At 36.5% G+C, this 22,213-nt stretch overlaps 1 protein-coding gene and 1 long non-coding RNA gene across 22 annotated transcripts in view; one reads left to right on the forward strand and one right to left on the reverse strand.

Annotated features, from left to right (window-relative positions):
- The window catches only part of LOC131398820 (uncharacterized), a 263,140-nt gene that overhangs the window by 229,881 nt on the left and 11,046 nt on the right, over positions 1-22,213 (reverse strand). The gene's annotated exons all lie outside the window — the stretch shown is intronic.
- The window catches only part of MYO3A (myosin IIIA), a 227,002-nt gene that overhangs the window by 141,699 nt on the left and 63,090 nt on the right, over positions 1-22,213 (forward strand). For 19 of the 21 annotated variants that reach the window (XR_009216986.1, XM_058532614.1, XM_058532613.1 and 16 more), the window contains 3 exons: positions 15,648-15,801; positions 17,346-17,434; positions 19,252-19,381. Coding sequence is in view for 20 of the 21 variants with exons in the window: in XM_058532614.1 (XP_058388597.1) it covers positions 15,648-15,801; positions 17,346-17,434; positions 19,252-19,381 (373 nt within the window). In the remaining variant the exon portion in view is untranslated. Of the gene's footprint in view, positions 1-15,647; positions 15,802-17,345; positions 17,435-19,251; positions 19,382-22,213 lie in introns of those variants that run through there. The other 2 variants (XM_058532633.1, XM_058532634.1) reach the window with 2 other exon arrangements.

Here is a 22,213-nt window from a genome sequence, read left to right on the forward strand (position 1 = left end):
TGAGAATTTTCTTTGAAATTGCATTTTGAAAACAATGGTCACAAAAGAAAACATTTAGATCTTGACATTTCTTAGGCCAAAAAAAGGACATAAATGTAAGATTTGATCTTTGTTTGCACAGCTCTCATCTACCCCAGGATCTCATTCCATCAAATATTCATTCTCTCTCTCTCCCTCCACCCCTTCTCCACCCCTCTCCGTTAGTGTCGTCCCTTAGCCTAGATAGGTCAGGAAATCTTTAAAAATCTTTAAAAACAAAACCCTTCTCCAACCTGCTTATCTCTGTAGCCATGGCCCTCTCTCTTCGCTTCACAGCTAAGCCCCTTGAAAGCTAATTCAATATTCATTGCGTTGTATTGATTTCTTTCCCACCTGGGTACATTGAGTCCATAGCATCTGGCTCTGATCTCCGCCACTCTACTGGAATGGCCCTTTCTGATCTCATCAGTTGTTGGTATCAGAAACATTTTAATCTCCATGTTGTTAGCCTTTCTGTAATTTTCAACCCTATTGACAGGTTCCTATTTCGGGAAAACCCCTCCTTTTGCATCCCTAACACCATCTCTCTGTTTCTCTTCCTTTTTAATGGGTTCCTCCTTTACTCTCCCTGCACCATCCCATAAATCAGTGGTTCTCAACCCTGGCTGCGTATTAGAATCACTTGGGTATCTTTGTAAAATCCCTGTGAGCAGACCCCGTCCCAGACTAGTTAAATCAGATCTCTTGGGATGAGACGCAGGCATCAATGTTTTTTAAAGGTTCCTCCTCTCTTCCATTGTGCAGCCAAAGCTGAGAATTACTGCCCTAAATTCTAGCCCCCCAAAGACTTCTATCCTTGACCCTCTTCTCAGACTCACTAGGAAAGACAGTCTATTTACATTTTTTCAACCACCCCCTCCATGCTAGTGATGCTCAAGTCCCTGTCTCCAACCTACCCATCTCTCTGAATTCCTGGCCTTTTTATCCATTTAGGATAACTTCCAGAATTTTATCTGAACTGAACTCATCTTTCCCTGTCACTTTTATTCTTAGTCAGTGAATGACATCTCTATCCACCCACTTACTCAAGCCAAAAATGTTATGTTACATTTCATTTCTCATTACTGAAATTCAAAAAAATCAGCAATTTTTGCTCATATTCCTCCCTCCTTTATGCTCCAGTAGATATATTTTTTTCATCTTTTTTTTTTTTTGAGGAAGATTAGCCCTGAGCTAGCATCTGTTGCCAATCCTCCTCTTTTTTTGCTGAGGAAGATTGGCCCTGGGCTAACATCTGTGCCCGTCTTCCTCTATTTTATATGGGACGCCGCCACAGCATGGCTTGATGAGCGGTATGTAGGTCCGTGCCGGGGATCGGAACCTGTGAACCTGGGCCACTGAAGCAGAGCACACAAACTTAACCACTACACCACCGGGCTGGCCCACCAGTAAAAAATATTTGACAGTACAATATTTGGTGTACATTTTTGCCTTTCTCACTAGGCTTCAAACTCCTTGAGGTCAAAGATTGTGTCTTAATTCTTTCTGTATCTTCAGAGCCTGACATACAGCATGTGTGCAATAAATATTTATTAAATTAATGTCGTCTTGTTTTAATGCCTCACAATGTCTGCAAAATCTATTCTAATCAGAAACTGAAACAAGTGAATTTTTTTTGGTTTGGACTTTTTGATAGGGATCTATTAGGATTACCTGTTTCATGGGACCAGGTGCATCTTCCTGTATTTCCCATCTGATTAATTAACAACTTGTGCTGGTAGACCTCTGTTATTCTTCTGTTATTTTGGGTTGAGATTAGAACCTGGTTTTATTGAAACTAACCTTTAAACCAATGTACATAAGTTTCAATAATTATTGGCTTTTCACTTTTTATAGAATGTTACAGTTTACAATTCATTTTGATTGATAGCCTTGAATTTCATCCATGACCCTAATGCTCTTAGTTCTTTTGTCTTTGGGCTTGCTACAAATGAAACTGTTCTCTAAGGCTCTTTTTAAAATATCCTTGAGAGGCTTTTAAGACAAAACAACTCAAAATTGCCTCCAAGAAATTAAAAATTCAGCTAGGATCCAGGATTATACAAAGTACTTTGAGGAATTAAGGTCATTCCCAATCCTTTCAAGTGGCTTCCTAGGGTAACTACCCAAGAATCCCTGCTTCATAATCTTATGGAAGAGGCCTTGGTGGCTGAGTGATCAGGTCAATGAATGTGTGATCTGGTGGGTACACGATTAGTCAGTGATTCTCTTGATTTTAACATGTGTGTGCTCATATTTGGGTTTTTTTCCTCTTACTCTGTCACTTCCTTATGAAAGCAAAAATTGTAACTGAGAAATGCTAACGTAGCTGTATGTATTAGCTATCACAGACAGAAAGCACGCTTACATCAATTTCTATAAATAAGAAACCGCTATTAAGCCCAATCATTACTTAAAGTCACAGTCATACCTTTTTTGGTCAAATGTAATCATAGGTTTCACCTAACTCAGAGATCCTTTATTTAATAAAGCCATTATTGCTTATCAGTAGATGTAGTGTTCTCAGTTTCATGGACATACAAATGATCTGGGCCATCTGAGCAAGACACAAGCCTTGGGCAGCACCTTCACAGATGAAACAACTCCTGGTCCTGCTTAAATCAACAAACATTATCTTTATTGAGAGTCCTATAGCCTTGGAATGTAAATACAGGTTTGCTGAAAGCGTTTTCTTACTTAGCCCAAAAGTTCAGTTTACATGTCATATACAGTGGGACACACCAACGAGGTTGGTTACAAAGGTATTTTGAATATCATTTTCCCATTATTTTCCATTAAAACAATAATCAATGGACTACAGTAAAACATTTTTAGTGAAAGAGTTTATGACGGCGACCTAATCCGTAGTTTGTGGGTGGATAGTTTTGTGTTTCTTGGAATGGTTGCCTCCAGCTGACCATTTGCATTACTTTTGAAACATGTTCCTAAACCTGGGAGTCCCATTCTCAACTTGCTGGCAGTTATGCCTCTTCCCCTCAGCCTGCTTTTCTATGGACGGAAACTAGGTGCCTCAAAAATCTCAACACTCAGCCAGGAGCTTGTATCTCTTTTTTGTCTATATTATTTAGATATTTAAAATGTCTAAGAGTAGCATTATTTTCCTACTGTGTATAATATATAACTCCTGAAAATTTTCTGGAGTTTGATATTTCATAATATTTGAAGCTTCCATACTTTTCCAGCATCAGAAGAACCATTTTGTATATGTTTAATAAAATTTAAAGGGACAATTTGTATCTGAAAACAATAGTATGGAAATTAGGTGACAATCTTGGTCCCCACCCCTGCAAATAGACAATGAGGAGTAAAGTTGTAATCTTTTAAAATTTGAGACTCGATCGAACTCTTCTAAATGAGTCACAACTGAAAAGTGTATAATTTTCTCTTAGTTTTATTAATTCTGCCAATAGAGTAATTCTATTTCAGCCTTCCCTATTACATTTGTATAGCGTTATTTTGACACACGCTATTTAATTCCTTATCTTTCAAAAAGCTTTTAATTAGCTCAAAGGGCAGCAAACAAATTATCCCATTTCCAATAAGGGAGGCATCTTTTTGCAATAGCCCATCACTGAATCTCCATGGTAATTATTGTAGCCGAGATTTTGGTTGTGTGTGGTTTGTTTTTGTTGTTTTCTAGTTTTCTTCCATGTGAAAGAGAGTTCAACAGTAATGGAAGTGTGATAGAAAGCTGGAAGTTCTCTTCAAGTTAATCATGCTGGTGCTGTAGTGGTGGTTCTGTCCTTTGTTTTAATTTTACAGTATGGTATAATCATTGTGGTATAGAACATACAAAAGAAATGAACCCTGTTCCCTACAAGTTTATGCTTCAAATCAAGGGGAATGCGCACCAACCACTGATGAGTCAGCCATGGGCATGATTTGGATTGGAACAAATCCCATTGTTCTTTAGGGCTGTTAGACACCTGGAGTACTACACCCAGGGTGATACTACACAGCATTGTTCTAGAATCCTGATTGTAGAATCTAGATTCACTCTACTTCCTTACATGCCTATTTATACCTAGGATAAGTTTCCTTATCTGTTAGCACAGCACATCTATCTGGCTATTAACTGAACTAAAGTTTGTTTTTAAAGTGAGCTATTAATATTTGTTTCTGTACAAGGATAAGCTGTTACATATTTCATTTATATCTGCACCCAGGGATTTAGAATTAAAAGTCAGAAGTCATTTTATTGGCAGGAAACTATTTACAGCACATAATGGAAACCATAACTGCCATTATAGCTCTGGCTTCACTTGCAGAAAGTGATGTGTATCACTTTCATCCCCAGCTGTTCATATCCTAAAGTTTAAAGCTTTTGAGATTTTTGAATGTGGGCTCCAACACATAATTTGTGGCAATTGCAAAGAACAAAAATTCCTTCAGTTATATAATATCTACCTTTTCAGCTTCTTTTTTACATTATAAAGTAAAAAGAATCAGTCATCTGATAAAAAATGTGTGGGTAATCCAAAATAAACCCTTTATAAATCTCTTCAATTTGTTTTGCTTGAAAACTGTGAATTTTTATTTTACATCCAACTTTCTTCCCTATTAAAGAAGCCACATGTGTGCGATGGTGGCAGCATTGTCTTATTTTAGCTCTCCAAGTGATAAAGGGCATTTTATAGGCATTTACTTTAAGCATTAAAACAGCCATACAAGAAACCCTTGATACAACGAATCTTCCTTTCTAAATACTCCACCAAGATTTGGGTTACTGTTTGAGATCACATGCAAATGTTCTTTAAACTTCTCACATACTAAGTGAATATGGAAGTTAATATCCAAAAGGTTAGATATGTGTGGAGTATCCTGGCAGCAGCTCCTGGCTGTGGACATGTCCTCCTCTCCCTCTGGCTGTTGCACATAGCCTTTTGGGCTCCCGTGTTCCCCTTGCTCAATACCTATGCTGCAAACAGTCTGTTTCTCTTTCATCTATGAAGTTGAGTCCACACCCTTCGTGTGATGTGGGGATTTGTGGTACTTATTTTGATAATTTGATAATATTAAAAATTTTTTTTAATTTTCATAAAAAATAATTTTCATTGAATATACAATTAGGAGCATAGATCCATACAGTTCCTGTAGTTTTCTACACATGAGGTTAGAGCATACTATTAACAAACTGAAATAAAATGTTTTGGTAAAGATTTAAACGTGACAGTAAAGGAGAAATAATTTAAGGTAAAGAGATCCTGGTATATAGAAAATTACATTTCTGAATTCCTAACTGAAATGCCTCCTTATTCTAAGCCGATATATCAATAGAATATAAATTTGTAAAATCTTCTAAGAATTTCAAATAGTTTTCAAGAATAGATATCATACACAAAAAGTGACTAGATTAGAATTTTCATCTTAACATGCATTGCACAGTATACTCTTTTTCTGAAGAAGGAAGCTGCTCTAGGGAGCACTGTTTAAAACTCCTTCCTCAAAAGTTCAATGAAATATATGCAAACTAAATCATGGATGTTTTATTAGGAATTATACAAAATACTTTCTCATTAGGTTGCCTGTCAAATTCTGAATTAATGTCCTATGTCATCTCAAGTTAATGCTGATCAACATTCCCTGTGACTTGCCGTTAAAATTAACATAAAAATCAACAAGATCTTCAATATCAGCTTTGAATAGTAAATACAGGAAGAAATAGATTTCAAATCATAAATTTGATTTTACATCAAGAGTTTAGATTTTTACAACATGCATGTTGCCAGTCTGTTTTCTTCATTTTTAGATCTTTAAAATACTTAGTACTGCAGTAAGATGTTATTACTAAAAATATTATGTATTTATAGAAAGAGAGAGTATGATAAAGCAAATGTGGTAAAATGTTAGCAATTGGGGAATTTGGGTAAAGGGTACATGGGAGTTCTTTGTACTATTTTTGCAATTTTTCTTTGAAATTATTTCAAAATAAAAAGTGGCAAAAGATTCTTTTTTTACTATAATAAACATAATTCACTTTGAGTACTGATAGCACCGTAAATCCTATGTTTTCAACTTTTAAAATCTTTCTTTTAGAATGAGGAAGATTTTTGTCAATGGTTAGAATGAGTAACTTCTCAATGTTTTCTTTCCACTGTGGGCAATGTGTTCTTAAATATGTATACTCATATGAGCAGTTGGTGAGTAGGAATTCTTTTACTAAAAGACAGACTTCAGAGACTAAATGTGTTTATGTGGCTTCTTTCACCTTGCAAATGTTCTATCAACAGAATGTTTATTCATTTATTCACTAAGTTTCACAACACATCCAGGCAGTTTAGCATTTTGAAATGTTAGAACTAGAAGAAACCTAAATAGATCATCCATATTTCACAGATAAAAATGACTCCCTGTGACTTGCCCAAGGTTCCAGGCTGGTTAAACAAAGCCAGGGCCAGAATCTGGGTCTTCTGATACCCATCCATGGTTCTTCTCCGGAACAAATAAATAAGCAAAGTTGAGGAGAACCAGGGACCTAGCAAAGTAATCCCCCATGCAGAAGGAAAGTGTGCTCCATCTATTTTAAAGAAAGGAAAGCACAAGAGGGGGATAGAGGGAGGAAAATAAAGAGAGAGAGTTTTCACATGAAAAGCCAAGGAAAATCAACAGAAGGCAGGGCATAAGGAAGCTGGAGAGAACTGGAGCACTGAAGCAGGCAGCAGTGGTAACAGAGACTCGGACAGCTGGAGGGAGCAGAGACCACCTAATAGGAAGGATATAGAACTAGAAGATGGAACAACTGAAAAAGAGAATTTAGCAAAAGCAAAGTAATGCTGGGATGTTACTTCAGGCTTGAAATAGAAAAGCAGAGAGCATCTTTACTGTGCCCTAAAGGGCGGGGCCTCTACGGCTTTAGTCTTCACTTGTACCTCCTCCAGCTCCATCTAACCCTGAATATACACATAGCAGGTGCTCCACGAATGTCTAAGGACTTTCAGTATGTGGCATCCTCTACAATGATCTACACAGAGACAACACCACAAACCTAGGTGAATTCCAAATACCGTCTCTTGATATAAATCCCATTCTTCCTTCTGTGACATGAAATGCATAGAAGCATAAAAAAAGTGGACTACACTTATAAAAATAAAAGAGATACTGATTTATGCCCTGAAAACAGCAAATAAAGGAGAATAAATATTGAGGATCATTTATACCAGCTGTTGAAATAGTCCTAGATTCTAAAATCTCTAAAACGGTGAAGCAGTGTCAAATGATGGACTCGCCAACATGAGAGGGATACACCTTCGTTTCAAGGGTGTAAGTTCAGTGAAAGACCTCAGAGTGCCCTGTTGCTGCATATACCCAGCTTTTATAAAAGAAAAATATCATATTAGCCAAAGTCCTTGACTGAACTCTTGGTGATCTCAGATGAATCTTTTTGAAACTTCAGATTTGGATAAAGCTATCAGAAGGTAGTAGAAAAGTATTCTCTCACCACAGAATGATGAGGTGGTGCTTTCAGGGGATAGAGAGAACCTGTCTATCTTTTACAGGATGATGCAGTCTGCCTGGAAAAATCACAAATACGTGGAGATTAAACAACAGACTCCTGAATAACCAATAGGTCAAAGGTGAAGTTTAAAAAAATCAAAAAAATATCTCGAGACAAATGAAAATGGAAGCACTACAACCAAAATTTATGGAATGCAGCAAAGGCAGTTCTAAGAGGGAATTTTATAGCAATGAACATCTACATTAAGAAAAAAGAACGATCTCAAATAAACAACCTAACTTTACACCTCAATGAACTAGAAAAAGAAGACTAAGCCTAAAGTTAGCAGAAGAAAGGAAATAAAGAGCAGAGTGGAAATAAATGAAATAGAGACCAAAGAGACAATAGAAAAGAGCAATGAAATTGAGTTGTTTTTTTTAAAGGTAAACAATTGACAAACCTTTAACTAGACTCACCAAGAAAAAAGAGGAGAGAGGACTCAAATAAATAAAATTAGAAATGAAAGAGGAGACCTTACAACTGATACCACAGAAATACTATGAACAATTATTTGCCAACAAATTGGGCAACCTATAAGAAACGGAAAATTCCTAGAAACATACAACCTACCAAGATAGAATCATGAAGAAATAGAAAATCTGAACAGACCAATTACTAGTAAAGAGATTAAATCAATAATCAAAAACCTCCCAATAAACAAATGCCCAGGACCAGATGGCTTCGCTGGTGAATTCTGCCAAAGATTTGAAAAAGAATTAATACCAGTCCTTCTCAAACTCTTCCAAAAAATAGAAAAGGAGGGAACATTTCCCAATTCATTTTATGAGGCCAGCATTACCCTGATACCAAAACCAGACAAGGATGCTACAAAAAAAGAAAATTACAGGCTAATATCCCTGATGAACATAGATGCAAAAATCCTCAACGAAATGTTAGTAAACCAAATTCAACAATGTATTAAAAGGATCATACACCATGATCAAGTGGGATTTATTCTAGGGATGCAAGGATAGTTCAGCATCCATAAATCAATCAATTTGATATACCAAATTAACAAAAGGAAGGATAAAAATAATATGATTATCTCAATAGATACAGAAAAAAGCATTTGACAAAATTTGACATCCATTCGTGATAAAAAGTCTGAACAAACTGGGTATAGGAGGAACGTAACCCAGTGTGATACCAGCCACATATGACCAGCCCACAGCTAACATTATACTCAAAGCTGAAAGCTTTTATTCTGTGAGCAGGAACCCTTGGTCTGACTAGGACTTCCAGTACTATGTTGAATTAAAGTGGCAAGAAGGAGTATCTTCTTGCCAGAGAAATTAGGCAAGAGAAAGAAATAAAAGGCATCCAAATCAGAAAGGAAGAAGTAAAATTGTCTTTATTTGCAGATGACATAATATTATGTGTCCAAGACTCCACCAAGAAACTGTTAGAACTAATAAATTTAGTAAAACTGCAGGATACAAAATCAATATACAAAAATCAGTTGCGTTTCTATACACTAACAATGATCTATCAGAAAGAGAAATGAAGATAACAATCCCATTTACAATAGCATCAAAAAGGACAAAATACTTAGCAATAAATTTAACCAAGGGGGTGAAAGACCTGTACACAGAAAAGTATAAGACATTGAAGAAGACACAAAGAGATGAAGAGATATCCCATGCTCATGGATTGGAAGAACTGATATTGTTAAAATGTTCATACTACTCAAAACAACCTACAGATTCAATGTAATCCCTATCAAAATTCCAGTAGTGTTTTTCACAGAAACAGAACAAACAATCCTATAATTTGTATGGAACCACAAAAGACCCTGAATAGCTGAAGCAATCTTGAGAAAGAAGAACAAAGCTGGAGGCATCATGCTTCCTGATTTCAAGCTATGTTACAAAGCTATAGTAATCAAAACAGTGTGGTAGACACATAGATCAAAACAGAGACACAGATCAATGGAACAGAATAGACAGCCCAGAAATAAACACATGCATATATAGTCAATTAATTTACAAAAAAACGAGTCAAGAATATACACTAGGGAAAGGATAGTCTCTTCAATAAATGGTGTTGGGAAAACTGGACAGCCACATGTAAAAACGTGAAACTGGACCCTTGTCTTATACCATACACAAAAATCAACTCAAAATGGATTAAAGACTTGAACAGAAGACCTGAAACTGTAAAACTCCTAGAAGAAAACATAGGATGTAAGCTCCATGACATGGATCTTTGCAATGATTTTTTGGATATGACACCAAAGGCAAAGGCAACAAAAGCAAAAATCAACAAGTGGGCCTACATCAAATGAAAAAAGGAAACCATCAACAAAACGAAAAGGCAACCTATGGAATGGGAAAAGATATCTGCAAATCATATGTCTGATAAGGGTTTGATCTCCAAAATATACAAAGAACTCTTCATACAACTCAAAAGCAAAAAAACAAACAATCTGATTTAAAAACAGGCAGAGGAACTGAATAAACATTTTTCAAAGAAGACATACAAATGGCCAACAGATATAAGAAAAGGTGCCCAACATCACTAATAATGAGGGAAATGCAGATCAAAACCGTAATGAGATATCACTTTCCACCTGTGAAGTGATAGAATGGCCGTTATGAACAAGACAAGAGATAACAAGTGTTGGTGAGGATGTGGAGAAAAGGGAAGCTTTGTGTACTTTTGGTGGAATGTAAATTGGTGCAGCCACTATGGAAAACAGTATGGAAGTTCCTCAAAAAATAAAAATAGAACTACCATATGATTTAGCAATCTCACTTCTGGCTATATAAAAAGTAAAAGAAAACAGGATCTTAAAGAGATGCCTGTACTCTCAATAATGCTGTTCACTGCAGCATTATTCACCGTAGCTAAGATATGGAAACAACCTAAGTCTCTGTCAATGGATGAATGGATAAAGAAGATGTGTTGTGTATGTGTGCAGTGGAATATGATTCAGCCATGAGAAAGAAGGAAATCCTGCTATTTGTGACAACATGGATGTACTTTGAGGGCATTGTGGTAAGTGAAATAAGCCAGACAGAGAAAGACAAATACTGTATGTTTTCACTTACATGTGGAATCTTAAAAAGCCAAACTCATAGAAATAGAGATTAGAATGGTGGTTACCAACACTTGGGGGTTGGAAGAAATGGGAAGATGTTGATCCAAGAGTGCAAACGTCCAGTTGTAAGATGAATAAGTTCAGGGAATCTGCTGTACAGCATGGTGATTGTAGTTAATAATACTGTGGTGAAGTAAAGTTGCTAAGAGAGTAGATCTTACATGTTCTCACCACAAATAAGAAATGTTAGTTATGTGAGGTGATGGAGGTGTTAGCTAATGCTATGGTGGTAATCGTTTTGCACTATATAAGTGTATCAATTCAATACATTGTACACCTTAAACTTATGCAATGTTATATGTCAGTTACATCTCAATAAAACTGGGGGTGGGTGGAAGAAGATAATTTCCCCAGAAAGCCACTCAGAAGCCAGCTTCATGAATGAATTCCTAAGGAAGACAGACACGTGATCAGGAGCACATATAGAGGAAAATGAGAGAAAGGAACAAAAATCAACTGGACATCAAGGATGTTTTCAGTCAGGTCCTTGAGCTTTTCCATTTATTTAGCTCTGTCTGATCTCTAGCTTCACAAATCTTCAACGACATCACAATAACTGACGGTGTAATGGTTTCTCTGAGCCCAAGAAAAAGTTAAATTATGTTTATTATTATCTGTTCCAGAATAATAATACCGCTAATAATAGCTGGCAGGCATTACGTGCATAATATGTGCTAAGCATATATCCATTTTATTTCCCCCAAAACGATTCTCTTAGGGAGTTTATGATCTAATCAAAGAAATGCAAACACAACAATAGGCTATCATTTTCACCTATCAAAAATATCAGAGAAAATTTTTAATGAGAATATTCATTGCTGGTGAGGTTAGGAATGTTTATGCAGTGCCGATTAGAGAGCACATTGCTGCAAGCTTTAAAAAAATCAATCTAGACATGCCCATCAGGCTCCTGTAAAATATTCACACAATTTGATCAGCTAATCTGTCCTAAAGATATAATCCAAAATACAGAAAAACTTGGTGCACAAAGCTGTACATCAGAGCACTATTTAAAATAGATAAAAAAGTAATCTAAAATGTCCTCAAATAAGAGAATGGTATAGAAAACTACCAGATGTAATCTGATGTAGCCATTCAAATAATGTTTATGAAAATGTATTAATTACATGGGTATATGCTTATACTATAATGTTATTTACTTTTGTCAAATGAAATAAGGTAAAATTAAAATTGAATAAATAGTATGATTTTGTTATTAAAAAATATTATGCATAGAAAAAGACTGTAAAGATTCCACTAAGTGTTAAGACATTATCTATAGGAGCTGAATTTATAAGTGAATTTTAAGATCTTAATGGTTTTCCCATATTTTAAATTTTATGTGAGCATGGATTACATCTACAATCACACACGTGATTTATTATTTTCACCCTAATCTTCCCCTATCTGGAAAACTGCTTTTCAAAATGACTTTTGCAAAAGGAGTCCAGAAAGCTCAGTGTATTAGTTTGCTCGGGCTGCCGTGACAAAATATCACAGACTGGGTGGCTTAAACAACAGAAGTTTCCTTTCTGTTCCGCAGCGTGGAAGTCCAAGCTCAAAGTATGGACAGGGTTGGTGTCTCCTGAGGCCTCTCTCCTGGACTTGCAGATAGCCGCCTTCTCACTGTGTCCTCACATGGCCTTTTCTCTGCGCACTCCTCCCTGGTGTCTCTTCCTCTTCTGATAAGGACACCAGTCCTATGGGATTAGGGCCCCGCCCTTATGACCTTATTTAACCTTAATCACCTCGTTAAAGGCCCTCTCTCCAAATACAGTCACATTGGGGATTAGGGCTTCAACATATGAATGGGGAGGGGGCACAATTCAATCCCTGACACCCAGTCATTTATTTACCAAGCTTCCCTAGATGCAGAGGCGAATAAAGTTCCTGTCCTCATGAAAATTTCATTCTAATAAGACAGAGAATAATAAACAAGTAAAACTGCTAGAAATACTGTGAAAAAATTGAAAGCATGGAAGGGGGTGGGGGGCGCGGTGTAGAGAGTGACCAGTCCAGGAAGGGAAGCGGCTGAAGTAGTCCAGGAGATGCGGGAAGAGACCAGAGTGAGGAGACTCATTGTGTTATTAATCCATGCTGAGTAACCTACGCTTAAATTTCCACCTGCCTTAGAAGCCACGTGGAGGCTTGCAGCCTCTCTCAGCCTGTGGTCTTCACCCTTCCAGGCTGCTGTGTGAGTCTGAGGACTCAAGTTAGTGGTCTCGAGTATCTCCTGTGGTGACGCTTGGCCCTAGAGTTCAGCTTGTTGCTTAGGCCGTAGCTGTGGAGGTGCACCTTCCACCGGCTTTCTTGTTCCTATGTCCTTTCACAGCTCACACTCAAAATTCAATGAAAAATGAGGGAGAATCTGACTCAGGTGTGAGGTTTCCTAACATCCAAGTCTTCTGCTTTCCCTTGCCTCCTTGATAGATACTTAAAATGATTATCCATCTTTCCTTTCGGAAAAGGGAATTCAGGCCATCTGAAGTGAGTGGGGATTATACATGCTAAGCAGCTCAGCTTTACTGCACTTAATAACTCTACTCATCGGCTTTAAATGTATTTTTGATGTATAGGGCGCAGCAGAGGACTTTCTGAAGAGTTATGTGAACTTCATTTTCCCACATATGCTTAAAAACAACTAAGCATTTTGAGATCATAACGTCTATAAAAATACATAATATATTGTTTTAGGCATGATCATGTTACTAAAAGTCCTTTATAAATCCTGAGTAATAGCATTGTTTTCTCCATTGGTTTGCCTAGCGTCTGTAATACTAACAAGTATCTTAAAGAGGAGCCCGCTATTTTCCAAGTTACTCATCTCCGCTCTGTATGACCTGCCACAAAGCATTCGGTGGGTTTTGACACAGGCAAATAGAAATGACAAGTGCGTTGGTTTGGACCTTAACCTCAAGTGCTTTCTATATAAAACATACAAAACCTCCTTTGAACTTTGCAGTTGCCATTTAAACTATAAGATGCTGTCAGCTTAATGTGTCTAACAGGAAAGTAATTCTAGGTCTGCACACTTCTCCCAAGGTTACCTTCAAATAAAAAAGCTGTGAAACTTCAAGACCTTGTTTCCATGTTTTTGTGCTGGATAAACTGAATCTCCTTCAGATGACCTAACTTTTAGACCCGTGAATTCTGCCTCATTTTTGTATATTAGATTTTGTTTTATTTAGAAATATACATTTATTTTTCCTGGTGACACCCTTGACATGAGATTTCAATATCGTAAGGCTCCAAAAGTAGTGATTAAAACTTGGCTTATTGGGGCTGGCCCCATGGCTTGGCAGTTGGGTGCGCACGCTCTGCTACTGGCGGCCCGGGTTCGGGTCCTGGGCGCGCACCGACGCACCGCTTGTCCAGCCATGCTGAGGCGGCATCCCACATACAGCAACTAGAAGGATGTGCAACTATGACATACAGGTGTCTACTGGGGCTTTGGGGAGAAAGAAGGAGAAAGAAAGAGGAGGATTGGCAGTGGAAGTTGGCTCGGGGCCAGTCTTCCTCACCCCAAAAAAAAAAAAAATAACTTTTGGCTTATCAAATGCCCCACCTGCCATTGGCTAAATTCCTCCATGAAGTTGCCATAAAAATAAGCTCTCTTTCTCTGAACTCTTGTAATACATTGCACATAGCATTTATCTGTCATCTGACCTTGCATTTTGAATATTTATTTACTAACCATATCACTAAAATTATATTTTAAGTCCACTGAGGACAGGGAGTTTGTTTTACATATCTCTTTATCACCTATATTAATGTGTATTATCAGGTGTTTAATGAAAATATTTAATTAAAGAATATATTAAAATAATTGCATAGACTAGATAATAACAATGAAGACAACTAGTCTTTTGGTGGTGAACATGGTGGACTCTATACAGAAGTCGAAATACAATGATGTACACCTGAAATTTATATAATGTTACAAAACAATGTTACCCCATAAAAAATAAATAAAATATATTAGAATTCCTATTGCCAAATAATAATAATAATAACAATGAACATAGCCTGTAATTTTAATTTGTGAATGGTGCAAGTCATTCTGCCCTAGTCAGTGGTTATTTGCTATCTTTCCCCAGTGATAGTTGCTTTATCACTTGAAACCAGTGAGTACCCTACATGTAAGCATCGCTACAAGTCACAGCTCACAGGTCACGTGTATCCTCTCTTCTACAGACTGCGGCACTGGGGTAGGGGCACAGTATGGAGGTGAGGTCATAGAAACAATCCTCCTGTTCCTTTTGTAAAACAGATCAGTAGCACTGTGCTGTGCTGGCACCATGGGCTTACAGTAATTGTTGTTTGTTGTCTGTATTTGATGCATCTTATGATATACTCAACAACAAATGGTTATTAACGTACCAGATATTTTTACTTTGTTAGATGGAGATTGTTGCCTCCACTTACTAGATGAGAAAATGAAAGCTTATAGAGTAATAAAATTCCGCAGGATTATATGGCCAAGTGGCAGAGCCCAGATATGAACCCATGTGTTCTTGGTTCTGAATCCAGTGGTTGTTCCTATGACCCACAGCTGTCCACCCTACTAACAATGTAAATGTCATCATGACTGAAAAGTTATGCGAATGTTCTTGAAAGATCCATTTCTGAAACTAGATAAAAGGCTTACACTGGGGGAAGTGTAACCCTAAGATATACCTAATTAATATTCTATAAATTCTGGAACATAATTTTATTGCTGCTCATTAACAACATAATCGCTTGCATTTTGAAAGCGTAAGATGTCTGTAATTCTAGTATAGAGACTAGAAACTTTTCATTACCACCCTGAGTATAATCAGTGCTGACTTTAATGAACTAGCAGTTCTGGGGAGAGAAAAATAACGTGATACCCCCAGTTTAATGGCAAGATCATGGGGAGCAATTTATTATAATATGTGTAAAGTAGAATTTTAGGTAATTACTGCCAAGCTACATGAAATTATTCACAAAATTTTAAGTGAATTTTTCTATATGTATTATTTCCTGTTATAGAATGAATACCTAAATGAAGATGTTGATGCTAGAGTTATTGAATATGAAGATAACCGACCCCTCCTAGATATGTTTCTGCAGAAGCCAATGGGTTTACTATCCCTACTTGATGAAGAAAGTAGATTTCCCAAGGCAACCGACCAGACTCTTGTAGGTGAGTTTTAAATTCAGTGTGTCTTCATAGTTTTCTGAATGTGGTCGTGTAATTCTGAATGATTAAAAAAAAATTATTTTTAATTATCTGGGAGAAAGCATCTGTCACAAAGCCTGCATATCTAACGTTAAAGAAGAGTCTTTGTATCTAATACCTGGACCAATGAATGTTTATAGTAGGGTGAAATACCTAGTGCTGAATTAAACAAGCTTGGATATTAGACTTCTCCTTATGTTATGGTAGACCCCCAACCATAGGATCTTATGTTAGAAATGAGCTGAGAAATTATCCAGCCCAAAATTAGAAATTTGAGGGCAGGGCAAAAGTACAGCTCTAGAATTTGAAGAGAGATAGCTAACAGGAAGGAAATAAATTCATCTGTGATGTTCTAGTCATTTCTCTAATAGAGGCAAATAGCCTCACATACCTTAATAGTCTCTAAATTACATTAATAAATGTTCATAATAATAATCCTGAGTCATCAAAGAAAGATTAAACATATTCATTTTTTCTGTTTGAAAAGGCAGAGAAGTATATACTATATTTAAGAAGATTATCATCTAAAATAGTTAAAATTAAAAAAAGCCCTACTCCTTAAATTTAAAAAAACTTTAGATTTTTCAGGTATCTGAAAAAAATCACTTTTTAATGTGGAAACACTATGCTCTCTGATGGTAGGAGATATTCACTATGTACAATAAATTCTTACAGAAAAATTGGGTTCACATTTTCTCTCACTTACTTTTGGGGATATACAGAGTCTGTTTCTTACCATTAAGTCTGTGGTTTGCTTCCTTCTGACTCACTGATTGGCTTATTCTCCCCTCTAATTGGACAATACTAAAGGGAAATAACCCCAAGGTTGTGGGGAAAATCCTTTCATGGCAGTCACTTGATTTTGGTGTTAAAATGTTCCTCCTAGAACATAGAGCAAAAAGTTCTCTGAAGGTGGTAAATCATTATAGAAATATAACTGCCTTTATGATCCTATTGTGTTTCCTATATAATCAATAGTAACTTATAGCTCTTCTAATAGAAAGGAGAGCCGGAATACCAAATTTCTAGGCTCATGGCTTCGCATCAAACTGTGTTTCAAAAACCTCTTTGATCGGTTAGTCTCAAATAGTTCCCTTCGCTGTACCGGTGGTTCTCAAAATGTGGTCCCCAGACCAGGAACATCAGCATCACCTGGGAACTTGCTAGAGGTGTGACTTCTTGGATCCCACTCAAGACCCACTAAGTCAGAAACTCTGGGGCTGGGACCCGGCAATCTATGTTTTAAGAGGCCCTCCTGAGGATTCTGATGCTTGCTACGGTTTGAGAACTGCTGCTCTAAATCATAAGGGAATGGTAAAATTCATGATCTTCAGGTTTGCCTTACCATTTACAATTATATTCCAAATCTGCATGTATTAGCCATGTAAAATTTTCTCTTTTTTCATTGCACATTGTTTGTTTTATGGTGAGAGAGATGATTCTGTCAATCAATATTTTCTAAAGATGTCCTACATGCTTGATATTGGAGTTCAATTTTTTTTCCATAGAAAAATTTGAAGGTAACCTGAAATCACAGTACTTCTGGAGGCCCAAAAGAATGGAACTTAGTTTTGGAATTCACCATTATGCAGGAAAGGTAAGAACTTTGAAGAATTATGGCTGAGTTTCTCTTTAGTCTTTTGTCAAATAATAAAGGTAGACATGAAAATTATGGGCCAAAATATTTATAGATGGTTATAATGGGATAGTTATCTTTTTCTGCCCCTGTCTGGTCCTAACTCTGCTCTCCAACTTCCCACAATCTGTCCTATCCTTTGCCAACCACCCCCATTCCAGGGCATCCACTTCTAGCATCTATCCTGAAAAGGTAAAAAAAAAAAAAATCCTCCTCTTAGTGTGACAAACACAAGGTTATAGTTTTTCTAGAGGAATTTTCATTAAGAAACTAAGGGAAAACAAGAAAGAAAAGAAAGAGGCAAGCCTCAAAGAGTCTATCTTTCTGATCCTAAGATTTGGCTTTGGGTGTGATTGGCTGGCAATGGGTACCGATTTTTTTCCTTTCTTTAATGATAACTGGGAACCTTTTATATAAACTGCCTTTTTGGAGGTGCTTCTCTCTCCACGGCAGCCTTTGTCTCTCCTCTCTCCCAACAAGAGAAGGTGCCAGGCTGGAGGTATAGTCAGATAACTGAGCTAACCTAGATAGATGGAATTGACTAATGGGCTATTATGCAGTTAAAGGAAGAAATGTTTGTGCGTTGATAGATACACATTCCCACACCAGAGCAAACCTCAGATACACTGTCCTACACCCAGAGAACGCTTTCTTTCCCTTCTGCAGAGAATAACAGGTCCTTCCCTCAGAATGATGTTATAAATATTGGAGGACTAAAAACATATTAAAATCAAGAAAGAATGCACAGAATGAGAAATCCATAAGCAAAATAAAATATACTATCTTCCAAATAAACCTCTTTTAAAACATCCATTAAGAATTCCCTGTAATCATTTTATCCAGTTGTTTTTAACAATTGTATTAGTCTACTCTGGCTGCCATAACAAAAATATCACAAGCTGGGTTTTTTAAACAACAGAAATTAATTTTCTCACAGTTCTAAAGGCTAGAAGTCCAAGATCAAGATGCCAGCAGGGTTGGTGTCTGGCGAGACCTCTCTTCCTGGCTTGCAGATGGCTGCCTTCTCGCAATGTCCTAATATGGCCTTCTCTGTGTATGTGATGGGGTAGAGAGAGATCTCTCATGTATCTGCCTCTTGTAAGGATATCAGTCCTGTGGGATTAGGGCCCCAACCTTATGACTTCTTTAACCTTAGTTACCTTCTTAAAGATCATATCTCCAAATACAGACATATTGGAGGTTAGGGATTCAACATATTAATTTTGGAGGGACACAATTCTATTTGGTCCATAGCAACAACCATATTGGATCATCCTACAGAAATCTGGGTTACATTGATCTTTAGAAAGTCTTAAAATTGTTTGTAAGTGCCAGAAACACAAATGCCCACAGCATATTTAGACAACACTACTACTGAGACAAAAATCTGTAACCGCCAATTCACTGCAAGTGAATCAGTTGTCGCAGAAATGAGAATGTCTTGGTGGCCCCAGTATGCTTGCTTAATGCCACCCCCAACCCTCCAAATAGAAGAAGGAAACACACCACATTTCCAATATAATAAATGAGAGGAATCAAACCTCTTTGGTCATTTCGACTCAAAATCAGTGAGAAACAAATTTTTCTCTGACAAGATATGATGTAAACTTGGAGGGGTTTGCTTTTCCAACCAAGTTATAAGGGACTGCCTTTATAGGTCTTTGTATACCTGTGACTCAGCAGAGAGTAAGCTCTGTATTGATGATGATGATGATAATAATGGTGATGACAGTGACCTCATTGATTGTGATAATGACGATAGCATACTTCATCAACAGGTCCTCTATAATGCAAGTGGGTTCTTAGCTAAAAACAGAGACACTCTTCCAACTGATATTGTGCTGCTCTTGAGGTCATCAGAAAACAGTGTAATCCGGCAACTAGTCAACCACCCTCTGACAAAAACAGGTAAGCTAAGGCCATTTTCTTTAACCGAAAATGTTCCTCGGGCCCAATCAAGTAGTGTCTGACTGATTTTCATGAGTATCACCCTCAGTTTTTCATGTTGGTTTGTTTTCACCTCACTAAATATATCTTTATTAATATCTTCTGCCCAAACCATCTGAAGAAAATATAAAAATAGATATAAAGAAGCTAGGTTTTCATTAAAGAAAAGTGTTTGAAGCACTCACTAGAAAACATGGTGGTATCCTAGCTACTCACTAGAAGAATGTGCTCGCCTCCAAAGAGTTCAGAATTGTCTGCTGTTTCAGGAGTGAGCAGCGTCTGAATGGTTCTTTGAGGTCCTACAGGTTTAGCGAGGTCTTCCTTATTGATTAAAAACTCACATGCCTTTGCTCCACCCAATCATATCATCCTTGTGTTTGCTTTTTAGTAGAAAAAATGTAGTTGGGGTTGTTTTTCTTCATTGGAGTTTTAAATTGTTCTCTTTGTTTCTTTTTTTATAGTTTTGTGGTGGTATAACTGACATACAATGAACAGCACATATTTAGACAGTAAAATTGGATGAGTTTGTGAAAGTAAAATTTGATGAGTTTTTGACATACCTAAACACCTGTGAAACCATCACCACAATCAGTAGTGAGCATATTCATCACCCCCAAATGACGTTTCCTCCTGACCCTGTAATCCCTCGCTCCACTCGTCCCTGCCCCTATGCAGTTGTTCGGGCCCCAATCGTTGAAAAGGTTGTTCTTTCCCCCATTGAATTGCTTGGGCACCCTTGTTAAAAATCAATTGACTATAAATGTCTACAGGTTCTAGACTCTCTATTGTGTGTCACTGATTTTTGTCTATCTTTATGCCAATACCACACTCTTGATTACTGTAGCTTTATAAAAAATTTTGAAATCATGTAGTATAAGATACCCAACTTTGTTCTTCTTTTTCAGAGTTGTTCAGGCAATTATAATTCCTTTGCTTTTCCATATAAATTTTAGAATGAGCTTGTCAATTTCTACCAAAAATCCTGGCAAGACTTTGATTGGGATGTACTAAAGCTGTAGATTAATTTTGGGAGAACTGATATCTGCACAATATTGAGTCTTCCAATCAGGGAGCACAGTGTAGTTCTGCGTTTATTTGTCTTCCTTAATTTCTCTCAGTGTATAAGTCTGGCACATCTGTCAGATTATCTGCTAGTATATCACATCTTTATGCTATTAAAATGGTAATTTTTAATTCAGATTCTGTATGTTGCTAGCATATAGAAATCCGATTGATTTTGGTATATTGATCTTTTGCCCTGCAACGTTGCTAAACTCATTTATTAGAGTAGCTTTTTTTTGTAAATTCCAAAGTATTTTCTACATAGATGATCATGTCATCTGTGAATAAAGAGTTTGCCCTTTCTTTTCCGTTTTGTTTACTTTTTGTTTCTTCATCTTGCCTGGTTGCACTGGCGAGAATCACCAATGCAATGTCGAATACAAGTGGCAAGAGTTGAACATTCCTGCCTTATTCCTGATCTTGGGGGAAAAGCTTTCAGTTTTTCCCCATTAAGTATGATGTTAGCTGTAGGTTTTTCATAGAGGTCCTTGATCAGGAGGAGGAAGTTACTCTCTATTCCTAGTTTGCTGAGTTTTTATCAAGCGTGCGTGTTTGAATTTTGTCAATTCGATATTCTGGGCCAATGCTTTTTCTGCATCTATTGAGATAATCATTCATTTGGGTTTTTTATAATCTACAAATATGGCAAGTTACATTGATTGATTGTTAAATATTATACCAACTTATTATTCCTGCAAAGAACCTGACACGGTCATGATGCATCGGACTTTTATTTATTGCTGGATTCAATTCACTAACATTTTGTTAAGAAACATTTTTGCACTTTGTTCATGAGAGATATAGGACAGTAGTTTTCTTCTAATTTTTTTTTCTGATTTTGGAGTCACTGTAATGCTGGCATCATAGAATGAATTGAGAAGTATTGCCTTCTATTCAATTTTGAGGAAAAGTAGAATGAGTATTATTTCTTCCTAAATTGCTTTGTAGAATTCACCAGTGAGGCCATTTGGGCCTGAAGGGTTGTTTTTAACGACGAATTCAATTTATTTAATAAATATAAGGCTATTTATCTAATTTTTTGAAAGAGCTTTAGTAGGTTGTGCCTTTTAAGAGCTTTGTCTATTTCATCTATGTAAAATTTATTTACATAAATTGATATCTTTTTAATATCTGTAGATCTTGAAGTTATGTCAGCTGTCTCATTCTGTAAATTTAAATGGATTAAATCATATCCATAATTAATAAATGGATTAAATCAACAATATCATTTACTGATATTGATAATTTGTGTCCTCTCTCATTTTATTCTTGATAGATTTTCTAGAGACTTATCAACTTTATTGATATTCTCAAAGAACCAGTTTATGGTTTCATTGATTTTTTTCTGTTGGTTTTGCTTTCTGTTTTGTAGATTTTTTTTCTTTTTTTGCTTTTATCTTTATTGCCTCCTTTCTTCTATTTACTTTGGGTTTTAGTCTGTCTTTTACTAATTTCTGAGGTGAAAACTTACGTCAATGATTTAAGAAAATATTTCTCCTTTCCTAATATATGCAAATATATGAGTTATTTACAAATAATATTTAATTTCTAAGTATATTGGGATTTTCCAGATATCTTTTTGTTACCGACTTCTAATTTAATTCCATAGAGCTCAGAAAGCATACTTTGCACGATTTAATCCATTTAAATTTACTGAGACATGTTTTATGGCCCAGAATATGGTCTATCTTGTTTTATGTTTCATTTGCACTTGAAAATAATTCTGCTGTT

Source organism: Diceros bicornis, chromosome 36 (genome assembly GCF_020826845.1).
Source record: "Diceros bicornis minor isolate mBicDic1 chromosome 36, mDicBic1.mat.cur, whole genome shotgun sequence".
Classification (NCBI taxonomy): domain Eukaryota; kingdom Metazoa; phylum Chordata; class Mammalia; order Perissodactyla; family Rhinocerotidae; genus Diceros; species Diceros bicornis.